At 36.7% G+C, this 12,500-nt stretch overlaps 1 protein-coding gene across 2 annotated transcripts in view; it reads left to right on the top strand.

The window, feature by feature from the left end:
* The window catches only part of sash3 (SAM and SH3 domain containing 3), a 33,181-nt gene extending 21,739 nt beyond the window's left edge, over window positions 1–11,442 (top strand). For both annotated transcript variants that reach the window (XM_061891587.1, XM_061891586.1), the window contains 5 exons: window positions 1,569–1,707; window positions 1,779–1,930; window positions 1,996–2,208; window positions 6,556–6,700; window positions 10,203–11,442. In XM_061891587.1, the coding sequence (XP_061747571.1) occupies window positions 1,569–1,707; window positions 1,779–1,930; window positions 1,996–2,208; window positions 6,556–6,700; window positions 10,203–11,089 (1,536 nt within the window). In that variant the 3' untranslated portion in view covers window positions 11,090–11,442. The remainder of the gene's footprint in view (window positions 1–1,568; window positions 1,708–1,778; window positions 1,931–1,995; window positions 2,209–6,555; window positions 6,701–10,202) is intronic.
* Window positions 11,443–12,500: the final 1,058 nt, after the last annotated feature.

The following is a 12,500-nucleotide window of genomic DNA, read 5'->3' as shown; positions in this document are numbered from 1 at the left end:
ATGCCTGAAAACTCTTCTATTAGGACAAAATTGTAAAAAGTGCTTGAAAAAAAATAATAATAATTGTATTGTAATATAAATATACATATATATGTATGTAGGGATATATATATATGTATATATATATATATATATATATATATATATATATATATATATATATATATATATATATATATATATATATATATATATAATATATATATATATATATTGGGGGCGGCACAGTGGCAGAGGGGTTAGTCCGTCTGCCTCACTTTACGAAGGTCCTGAGTAGTCCTGGGTTCAATCCTGGGCTCGGGATCTTTCTGTGTGGAGTTTGCATGTTCTCCCCGTGAATGCGTGGGTTCCCTCCGGGTACTCTGGCTTCCTCCCACTTGCAAAAACATGCACCAGGGGATAGGTTGATTGGCAACACTAAATTGGCCCTAGTGTGTGAATGTTAGTGTGAATGTTGTCTGTCTATCTGCGATGAGATGGCGACTTGTTCAGGGTGTACCCCGCCTTCCGCCCGATTGTAGCTGGGATAGGCACCAGCGCCCCCCGCGACCCCAAAGGGAATAAGCGGTAGAAAATGGATGGATGGTATTTATTTTTACAAAAGGTATATGTGTATATATATATATATATATATATATATATGTAAATTTTAACTTTTTATTTTATACAATAAAAACTAAATATATACACATACATACATACATAAATACATTATATATGTATCTATGTGAACGTTAGGTCAGGAAAAAACTGAGAGGATATTTCATTCCTACAAGCCTGTTTTGCAGGTTAACCTGCCCTTCAGGGGAGTTTATCCTGAAGAGGTTTTTACCCTGAAGAGCAGGGAAACCTACGAAACAGGCTTGTAGGGATGAAATAGCCACTGTTTTTTGTTTTTTTTTATACCAAAATGGATACATGGATGATACAGCATAGGATTGGGAGAATGTCATGTGGTCAGATTAAACCAAAATAGAACTTTTTGGTATAAACCGAACTTGGCGTGTTTGGAGGAATAAGAGTTGCATCTAAAGAACACCATACCTACTGTGAAGCATGGGGGTGGAACCGTCCTGCGTTGGGGCTGTTTTTCTGCTAAGGAAAGAATGAATGGGGCCATGTATTGTGAGATTTTGAGCCAAAACCTCCTTCCATCAGTGAGAGCTTTAAATGGTTGACAAAATACTTATTTTCCACCATAATTTACAAATAAGTTTTTTAAAATTCGCACAATTTGAATTCCTGGATGTTTTTTTCACATTCTGTCTCTCACAGTTGAAGTGTACCTATGATGAAAATTACAGACCTCTGTCATCATTTTAAGTGGGAGAACTTGCACAATCGGTGGTTGACTATAAACTTTTTTGCCCCACTGTAGCTGACATAATATCAGTTTTTTAGAATTGTTTTAAATAGAATGAAAATCAAAATGGCCCCCACATACTGGTGGAAAAAGTTTCATGTATCAAAAGTATCCATGTATTGATTTGAGGATCAATATAAGAGCATAATGATCTGGTATTGATATTTCCACAAGGATCCGCACATGACTATGTGATTGTCCCCAGGGGGGGAGCAGTGAGGAGGTGTCCACCTTCCAGCCCGGCTGGCTCCCATCAGGCACGAGTCCAGGCCAGAGGACGTCCCTGTGCTCCACAGGCTCCGAGGACACCGTGCCCAGTCCGCTCAGCTGCCCTTTTTCCGGCAGTAAGTCACTCCTCGCGCCGTTGTCCTCGGTCCGAAAAAAACTAAGCGTCCTCTCCCGGGTTCGTGTTCAGACAGTGACCGACAGAGCCTGGACAGCGGGTACTGCCAGAGGGACAGCCTGCGACTGGAGGACAGCGCCTACAACGGACCCTTCTGCGGACGAGCCCTGGTGCACACCGACTTCATGCCGAGTCCTTACGACGTGGAGTCGCTGAAACTTCAAGTACGTTGTCCGACGGCGGGCCGAGTTGTCCGAGGACCGCGCTCACGCCGTCTGTCCTCCCGCAGAAAGGGGACGTCATCCACATCATCGAAAAGCCACCTGCCGGCACCTGGACGGGGAAGCTCAACAACAAGGTGGGCTCCTTCAAGTTCATCTACGTCAACCTCCTGCCCGACGACAGCCCCCCGGCCAGGAGGAGGCCTTGCAGCAGGAAAATCAGCAGGACCAAGTCCAGACCGTCGACCCTGGACGAGGTTCTGGACAGCATAGGTTTGTTGGTAAGACGCACTCTACGTGTGTGGATGCGCCAAACATTCACACTTACGGTTTTCTACACTAAAATGAATCTATTTATTATTCAACTTCTTCTTTTTCTCCAGATTTTGGCGCGTTCTACCTTGCACATTTTTCACCCAATTCAAATAGATCTAACTTCAAACTGTTCAGCCTTTTCCTTGTTTCCTGATTTCCCAGAATTCCATGTTTTCCGGGTCATCTTCTCATTCGAAATGAATTAGCCATTTTTCAAACGTCCACCGTTTCCACATTTTTCATCTGATTCATACCATTCCACCTTCAACATATTTCACCATCCCGGAAATTTAAACTATCATTTTTCTTAGTTCAAAAAAATTCCAGGATTTTCCAGAAGTTCTAGTTTTCCAAAGTCCTATTTCCTGTCTTTTTTCTGTTGACTACTTTTTCCGCATTTTTCAACCCACTTCAACCGTTCAAACATTCCTCTTATTCAGGACAAAAAAAACAAGTGTTTTTTTGAACTGGAAAAATTCCCGGTTTTCCTGAAATTTCAGGAATTCTTTAATACCATTAATTAAAAATGTTACTATTTGAACATTTCTCGACCGATTAGAAAAATTCCAACACCAACTATCTCAACTTATTCAGACCATTCACGTTTTTTTGTTTTTTTTTACCATTTTCAAAAAAATTTCCCAAAATTACCGAATTGTTTGGAAATTCCCCTTTAAATCAATTGGACATTCTTCAAAGTTCCACAATTCCCACATGTTTCATCTTTTTCAAACTGTTCCAATTTCAAAATATTTCAGCCTGTTTGGGAATTGTGCGCTCTACTTTAACAATAACAAAAAAAATCCAGGATTTCAGTCAAACTTCAGCACGCAATGCCTTCAGGGATTGCCTCATCTAGTTCTTATTCTTCTCCAGATTTTGGCACGATCTACCTTACACATTTTTCACCCGATTCAGACCGTTTTAACTTCAAACTGTTCAGCATATTCGGGAATCGCGGGCTTTCCTTTGACAAATTCCAAAAATTCCCAGATTTCCCTGAATTTTCAGGTTTCATTGTTCCCATTCAAACTGAACTGGCCATTTTTCAAACTTTCACCATTTCCACATTTTTCAACCTATTCAAACCATTCTACCTTCAACATATATCACCATCCTGGAAATTCAAACTATCATTTTTCCTAGTTAAAAAAATTCCAGGATTTTCCAGATTTCCAGGTTTTCCGAAGTCCTATTTCCACTTTTTTTGTGGCGACTTCTCCTCCCACATTTTTCAACCCACTTCAACCGTTCTACCGTCAAAACATTCAGGACAAAAAAAAGGTGTTTTTTGAACTGGAAAAATTCCGTTTTCTAGAAATTTCAGGAATTCTTTAATACCCTTTCTCAATTAAAAATGTTACTACTTCAATATTTCTCAACCGATTAGAACAATTCCAACACCAACTATCTCAACTTATTCAGGCCATTTACGTTTTTTGTTTTGTTTTTTTTTACCATTTTCAAAAAGATGTCCCAAAATTCCCGAATTGTTTGGAAATTCCCATTGAAATCAATCGGACATTTTTCAAAGTTCCACAATTCCCACATTTTTCATTTTTTTCAAACTGTTCCAACTTCAAAATTTTCAGCCTGTTTGGGAATTGTGTGCTCTACTTTAATATTTTTTTTAAAAATCCATGATTTCAGTCAAACTTCAGCATTGGAGCATTCACACGCAATGCCTTCAGGATCTGCCTCATTTAGTTGTTCTTCTTCTCCAGATTTTGGCATGATCTACTTTCCACATATTTTACCCGATTCAGACGGTTCCAACTTCAAACTGTTCAGCCTATTCGGGAATTGCGGGCTTTGACAAATTCCAAAAATTCCCAGATTTCTCAGAATTCTGTGTTTTCTGAGGCATTTTCCCCATTCAAACTGAACTGGCAATTTTTCAAACTTTCAGCATTTCCACATTTTTCTACCTATTCAAACCATTCCACCTTCGTCATATTAGACCATCCTGTAAATTCAAACTGTTGTTTTTTTTTTAAGTAAAAAAAAATTCCAGTATTTTCCAGAATTCCTGGTTTTCAGAAGTCCTACTTCCACTTGTTTTTCCTGGTGACTACGCCTTTTACATTTTTCAACCCACTTCAACTGTTCCACTGTCCAAACATTCCTCTTAATCAGGAAAAAAAAACGAATTCGTCTTTTGAACTGGAAAAATTCCAGGTTTTTCCGAAATTTCAGGAATCCCTTAAGACAATTTCCTAATTAAAAATGTTACTACTTGAACATTTCTCAACCGATTGGAAAAATTCCAACACCAAATATCTCAACTTAGTCAGGCCATTCTTGTTTTTTAAAAAGTAAAAGAATAAATCCTGAAATTCCCAAATTGTTTGAAAATTCCATTTGAAATCAATGGGACATTCTTCAAAGTTCAACAGTTCCCACATGTTTCATCTGGTTTAAGCTGTTCCAACTTCAAAATATTTGCCTGTTCGGCAATTGTGTTCTCTACTTCAACAATTAAAAAAAAAATTTCCAGGATTTCAGTCAAACTTCAGCATTGGAGCATTCACACGCAATTCCTGAAGGAATTGCCTCATCTAGTTCTTCTTCGCCCAATTTGGGCACGCTTTACCTTCCACATTTTTCACCCGATTCAGACCGCTCCAACTTCCAACTGTTCAGCCTATTCGGGAAAAGCAGGCTTTCCATTTAAAAATTCCAAAAATTCACAGATTTCCCAGAATTCCAGGTTTCATGAGGCATCCATCCCATTCAAACTGAACTGGCCATTTTTCAAACTTTCACCATTTCCACATTTTTTAACCTATTCAAACCATTCCACTTTCTACCGTCCTGGAAATTCAAGTTATTTTTTTTTGGTTCAAAAAAATTCTTGGATTTTCCAGAATTCCTGGTTTTCCAAAGTTTTATTTCCACCCTTTTTTCTGTCAACTACTCCTCCCACATTTTTCAAGCCACTTAAACCTTTCCACCGTCCAAACATTCTTCTTAATCAGGACAAAAAAAGAAGTTGTTTTTTTTTTAACTGGAAAAATTACAGGAATTCCATAATACCCTTTCGAAATTAACAATGTTACTACTTCAACATTTCTCGACTCTTTTGAAAAGTTCCAACACCAGCCATTTCAACTCATTCAGACCATTCAGATCTTTTAACATTTTTTAAAAAAAATTCCCGCATTTCCCAAAATTCCCATGAAATTCCCATTGAAATGAATGGGACATTTTTCAAAGTTCCACAACTCCCACATTCTTCATCCGATTCAAACTGCTCCAACTTCAAAATATTCAGCCGGTTCAAAATTGTGTGATCTCCTTCAACATTTTTTAAGAAATTCACGGATTTCAATGAATTCCCAGTTTTTCGGGACAATTTCCCCATTCAAAATAAATTGTCCATTTTTTAAACTTCCACAATTCGCTCATTTTTTCAACCGATTCAAACCATTCTACCTTCAACATATTCCACTCATCCTGGAAATTCAAATTATAATGTTTTTATGTTAAAAAAAATTCAAAGAATTTCCAGAATCCTATTTTTCCAAATCCTTTTTTATCGTTTTTTCTGGCGACAACTACACCGACATTTTTAAACCCACTTCAACGGTTCCACCTTCCAAACATTCCTCTTAAATCGAGACCGAAAAAACAACATTGTTTTTCGAAATGGAAAAATTCCCAGTTTTCCCGAAATTCCGAAATGCCATTTCTCAATTCAACATGTTACTATTTCAACATTTCTCAACCCATTTGAAAAATTTCAACAACAACCATTTCAACTCATTCAGACCATTCAATCAAGTTTTTTACCATTTTCAAAAACATTCTCGCTTTTACTAAAATTCTAAAATTTTGGGGAAACTCCCATTCAAACCCATGGGACATTCGTCAAAGTTCCACAATTCGCACATTTTTCAACCGATTCAAACTGTTCCAAATTCAAAATATTTAGCATGTTCAAAATTGAGTGCTCTCCGTCAACAATTTTTTAAAATTCCCGGATTTCCAAGAATTCAGAGTTTTCCGGGACATTTACCCCATTCAAAATTGATTGTCAATTTTATAAACTTCCACAATTCGCACATTTTTCAATCTATTCAAACCATCAACACATTCAACTCATCCAACGAGCACTTTCCCAAGTTCCAAACCAAATTCCGTTTTTCCTTGAAATTCAAACTCTTCAACATTCAAACTATTTGTACATTCATACTACCTTTTGTCAGCATTTCACTTGAACTTCAGCATTGGAGCATTCACATGCAATTCCTTCAGTAATTGCCTCATCTAGTTGGTATTAATATCTGGAATGGCACTTTGTCCTCCTCCAGGAACTCACTTCCCTGCTGTCCATGCACGGCTTCCAGAGCCTGGAAGACTTCAGTGGCCTAAGAGAATCTCACCTCAATGAGCTGAACATCACGGACCCAGACCAGCGCTCCAAGATCTTGACCGCCATCGACCAGCTCAGAGAATGTAGGTTGACTATAATATGTGCACGTGATATTGTGTAAATAAGTCCAAAGACTCATCGTTATACTAGACATTAACTCTAAAAGGACATGAAGAAAACAAAAATATTCTATGCTATTCATTATTACTAACTAGTATTATTGATTATATAATCAAGACAAAGTCACAATATTAGAAATGTAGTTAAACATGTTAAGAATGCAAGTTTACATGAAAAACATGTACTATTACAAGAAAATATATTTTTTATAATACGACAGTAAAATCACAATATAACTAGAAACATTTTGTATTGGGATTTTAAGTGTAAAACATCGTTTTAGCCCTGGAATAAAGTCACAAATATAACAGAAACAAAAAAAAATCTTAAGAAAAAGGTTTTTGATACCACAAAAAAAGCCATAAATGTTTCAAGAAAAAAATGGTAGTAAAAATAAAATAAAATAAAAATATAAAAAGCAAAAAAAAAAAAAAAATGTTAAAAAAAAAAAAAAGCTTGAAAATGTAAAAACTTGTAAAATTTAAAATATTAAAAAGTTTCAATATTGCCAGGAAGAACGCTGCAATGCTTTGGGTACAAGTCCTCAGAGCCTCACAATCAAACACTTTTATGTTCAAATACTGAACAAATGTTTTTTGGGATAAGGCAAACATTTTTTAGAAGAATACAATTGTGAAATTATCAGGAAAAATTTTGGATTGTTACAAGAATAATGTATGGATTTTATCAAAAATATGTGGAGGTTTTTTCAATTAAAAAGATATTTACATAAAAGTAGGAATACACATGTGTTTGCGTAAAATTTAAAAAAAGTCTTGATTTTCAAGGCAAAAAAAATGATATGAGAAAATCATAATATAACAAATATTTTTTTAAATGTACACAAAATAAATAATGAATAAATAAAAAAGACAAAAGCTGTGATGATACAAACTAAAATGACCAAGTATCCAAAATATTTACTGTTCTTGCTTTGGCAGCCATAATAATAAATATTAAAAATACAAAATTGTTAATGTTATAAAATAAAATTAGAATACAGCAAACATAAACATGTAGTTGTTTTTGGAGGGCGCAAGGGAGTTAGAAAATGACCCCAAAAAGTTGTTATACTGTGATAAAAAAAAAAAAAGTACGAGTTCTGATACTGTAAGAAAAAAAAAGTCTTAATTTCCCAGATTAAAAAAAAAATAATACAATAATAAAATCGCAATACAAACATTTTTTTTTAATATAAATGTAGAATGATAAAAGGAGTAATAGTATTGGGAAAATCATCGGAATGTTGAACGAATAAAATCAGAATATTATTAGACGGATGTATTTTTTCAATAACAATAGTCACATTAAAGTAAGACTTAAAATCTGTTACTGTAAAAAAGAAGAAAAAAACTGTGATATTCAAAAAAAATCATCATGTATTGTGTATCGATGTTCTCCTTCATTTAGGTCAGGGGTCGGCAATCCAAAATGTTGAAAGAGCCATATCGGACCAAAAATACAAAAACAAATCTGGAGCCGCAAAAAATTAAAAGCCATACTATATACAGTGTGTGTCATTAGATATGAATTGAATTAAAAGGAAATTAAATGAGCTCCAATATAGCTACAAATGAGGCATAATGATGCAATAAGAACATATAGTTAGCCTAAATAGCATGTTAGCATCGATTAGCTTGCAGTCATGCAGGGACCAAATATGTCTGATAAGCACTCCACACAAGTCAATAACATAAACAAAACTCACCTTTGTGCTTTCACGAACGTTAAAAGTTTGGTGGAAAAAATTAGACAGAAAAAGAAGTGGCATAAAACACGTCCTAGAAAGTCAGAAAAAGTTGTACATGTAGACAAACTTGGGTGAGTTCAAGGACCGCCAAAATTAGTAGGACAAAACGGCCTCGCCAATTACTGGAATCAGTGAAGCATGTTTAATCCAAACAGTGTGCTTTATAACAATTAAAGAGGTTTGTGTCATGTTTGTCCTCCTGCAGAAACCATATTAAAACAAAAAAAATATGTTTTTCCCCTAATTTTTTTTCTATTTGTCATCCATTTTTGAAAAAGCTCCAGAAAGCCACTAGGGCGGCGCTAAAGAGCCGCATGCGGCTTTAGAGCCACGGGTTGCCGACCCCTGATCTAGGTCATTATATTCTCATGGCATTCATCTCCTCGTAACCAAACAGTCATCGATTGAATTTCCTGAGAAATCAAATATTATTGAAACAAAATCAGAATATAACAACTATATTACATGTTGCCCTTTTTTGGTAGAAAATTACAAAATTGATAGAGTTAAAAAATTACATATATATTGCCATTAAACATGTTGCAAGTTTTGTGGATTCTGTGTAACATGTTTATGTTTGCTTGTGGCTATCAAGTTTTTTTTTTTCTTAGCCTCAGTCCGGGTCCCCCCTACCCAGGAGCCCAGTTTGAAATATTACATATTTTTGTTTTTTTTACTTACCTGTCTTTTAAGGGGTGCCGTAATTGGCAACCCCGTTCTGTCTCCCTGTACAATGTTTGTCTAATCCTGAACGGAATTGTACTGAAAACCTGAATTTTTCTCCTATTTATCTTCATTGTGGGTGTTTGGGTCTGTGGCACCCGTTTTCATTTTTCATTAAAAGAAAAATGATACAATTATTTAATTTTTCAAACTGAGAATCACTGACTTTGGCTCATTTTCTGTGAAGAACATATATCAGAATACATATTTAATGACCACACACCATACACCGCCCCCTACACATTTCTATTACATATAAGATGTATGGGTCCACTGGACCCGGGGCTAATAGAAGCGTGGAAATTGATGTTTTGTGTAACACACGCACACGCACACACACACACACACACACACACACACACACACACACACACACACACACACACACACACACACACACACACACACACACACACACACACACGCACACACACACACAGCAGGCCAAGACAGGAGGAGGACAGAGTGTAGGTACACAGAACATCAAAGGGTCGAATGTGCGAGAAAATGAGAGCAGACAGTGTTGACAATGTTGAAACCTTGTGCGGGAACCGCAGGTGCGGAAACACAAAATTGTAGGATGCAGAAACTGGCAGATACATTTTCTGTGCAACGTTCATATTGTTGTTACTCAACCAGCATTTTGTAGGTCTGATGGACCCGTTGCATTTTGTGGCTTTAAATGCCTCACAATCAAACACTTTTATGTTCAAATACTGAACAGATGTTTTTTGGGATAAGGCAAAACATTTTTTCAGGGTTAGAATAATACAATTGTGAAATTATCAGGAAAAATGTTGGATTGTTACAAGAATAAAGTCTGGATTTTTTTTTTTTTTTTTTTTTTTAATATGTGTGTTTTTTTTCCAATTAAAACGATATTTACATAAAAGTAGGAATGAACGTGTGTTTTTTTAAAATAAAAAAAAAATGGTGTGATGTTTTAAAATATACATTATATATGTAAAAATCTTTACTAATTTCTTTGGCAGCCGAGGAGGAATGCAGCCCAGAGGAACAAGAAGATGATAACGAAGAGGTGGAGAAGGAGGAGGACAGATCCATGGGGGACGCCAAGGACACCAGGGACTCGGGATGTTTTGAGAGTTCTGAGCATCTGGAGGTTGGAGGCGAGGAGACAAAACCCGAGGATGAAGATGAGACAAAAGCAGGGGATGAGGAGACACATCTAGAGGATGAGGAGACAGACAAGGAGACACATCTAGAGGATGAGGAGACAGACAAGGAGACACATCTAGAGGATGAGGAGACAGACAAGGAGACACATCTAGAGGATGAGGAGACACATCTGGAGGATGAGGAGACACATCTAGAGGATGAGGAGACAGACAAAGAGACACATCTAGAGGATGAGGAGACAGACAAAGAGACACATCTAGAGGATGAGGAGACACATCTAGAGGATGAGGAGACACATCTAGAGGAGGAGGAGACACATCTAGAGGATAAGGAGACACATCTAGAAGATGAGGAGACACATCTAGAAGATGAGGAGACACATCTAGAAGATGAGGAGACACATCTAGAGGATAAGGAGACACATCTAGAAGATGAGGAGACACATCTAGAAGATGAGGAGACACATCTAGAAGATGAGGAGACACATCTAGAGGATAAGGAGACACATCTAGAAGATGAGGAGACACATCTAGAAGATGAGGAGACACATCTAGAAGATGAGGAGACACATCTAGAAGATGAGGAGACACATCTAGAAGATGAGGAGACAGACAAAGAGACAGAAGAGGAGCTCCAAGGTGAGGAAGCAGAAGCCAAGGGGGAGGAGTCCCCATCAGAAGCACTGGATGATGCTCGGCAAGACCTGCAAGAACTGAGTGTGCAAGAGGATGGTTCTTAAAAGACTCCAAAGAAATGGTCAAAAAGTTTTGGTGGACAGAAGCTTTAAGAGCTGAAGAAGCTTGTATACTGTAACCTGTGTCATATTGCAAAGTCTTTAATGCCGTTTGCTGTAAAATGTTTGCACTTCACATGGAAATGTCCCCACTGTGACCTTCTCCATTGGTCATGGTCTTCTTGCAGCACGGGAAAATTATTTTTTCGAACGTTTTTCGAAGGTACTTTGTCTTTACTTGTAATGTGAGATGTTTTCTGTAAATAGTGACCTGAGACGTGTACTCCATTGCTGTCACAGTTTAAAGACAGTCAAAACGCATCAACTAAAATTCCTAATAAAACAAATATTTTTTGTCACCTTGTTCCGCATTATTTGGGTCAAACCAAAATAAATCAACTGTTTTTAGTGTAATATGAAAAAGGACATTTGACATGAGGTAAATTCCAGCTAAATATTTAACAGTTTATTTAGAAAAAACAGAGAAATTTTGAATACATATTTTTTACTTTTTAACAGTTTTAAGTTTCTCATATATATGTGTATATATATATATATATATACATACATATACACACACATACATATACATACACATATACGTACACATATGTATATATATAAAAAAATTATACATATTTTATTTATATATACATATGTGTATGTATATGTATGTGTGTGTATATATATATATGTATTTATATATAGAGATAAATATATGTATATATATGTACGTATATAATATATATATATATATATATATATATATATATATATATATATATATATATATATATATATATATATATATACACACACACGCACACACACGCACGCACGCACGCACGCACGCACGCACCCACGCACACACACACATACATAAATATGTCCGGTATTTGAAGCGCACAATGGTGAAAAACCCCCGGGTAACAGCTGAGGAACTACAACAGGACATTGCAGAGGGGGGAACGCAGGTTTCGTTCCAGACAATAAGGCGCGCACTACAAGATGAAGGTCTCCATGCCAGAACTCCCAGGCGCACCCCTCTTCTGACTACCAGGAACAAGAAAAAAAGTTTCCAGTATGCCAAAAATCCCCTGGACAAACCACAAAGGTTTTGGGAAACTGTTCTATGGAGTGATGAGACAAAACTGGAACTCTTTGGGCCTATGAATCAACGTTATGCCTGGAGGAGAAAAAATGAAGCTTACAAAGAAAAGAACAACTTGCCTACTGTTAAGCATGGTGGGGGTCAATCATGCTCTGGGGCTGTTTCTCTGCCTCAGGTACCGGGAATCTCCAGCGCGTTCAAGGCATTATGAATTCTATTTCCTAGCAGGATATATTAGCTGCAAATGTCATGAAGTCAGTGACCAAGCTGAGGCTTGGGAGACGTTGGACCTTCCAACAGGACAAG

The sequence above is a fragment of the Nerophis ophidion genome, linkage group LG29 (genome assembly GCF_033978795.1).
Source record: "Nerophis ophidion isolate RoL-2023_Sa linkage group LG29, RoL_Noph_v1.0, whole genome shotgun sequence".
Lineage (NCBI taxonomy): Eukaryota > Metazoa > Chordata > Actinopteri > Syngnathiformes > Syngnathidae > Nerophis > Nerophis ophidion.
The sequence above is the reverse complement of the archived record's forward strand: the minus strand, read 5'-3'. Positions and strand labels throughout refer to the sequence as shown.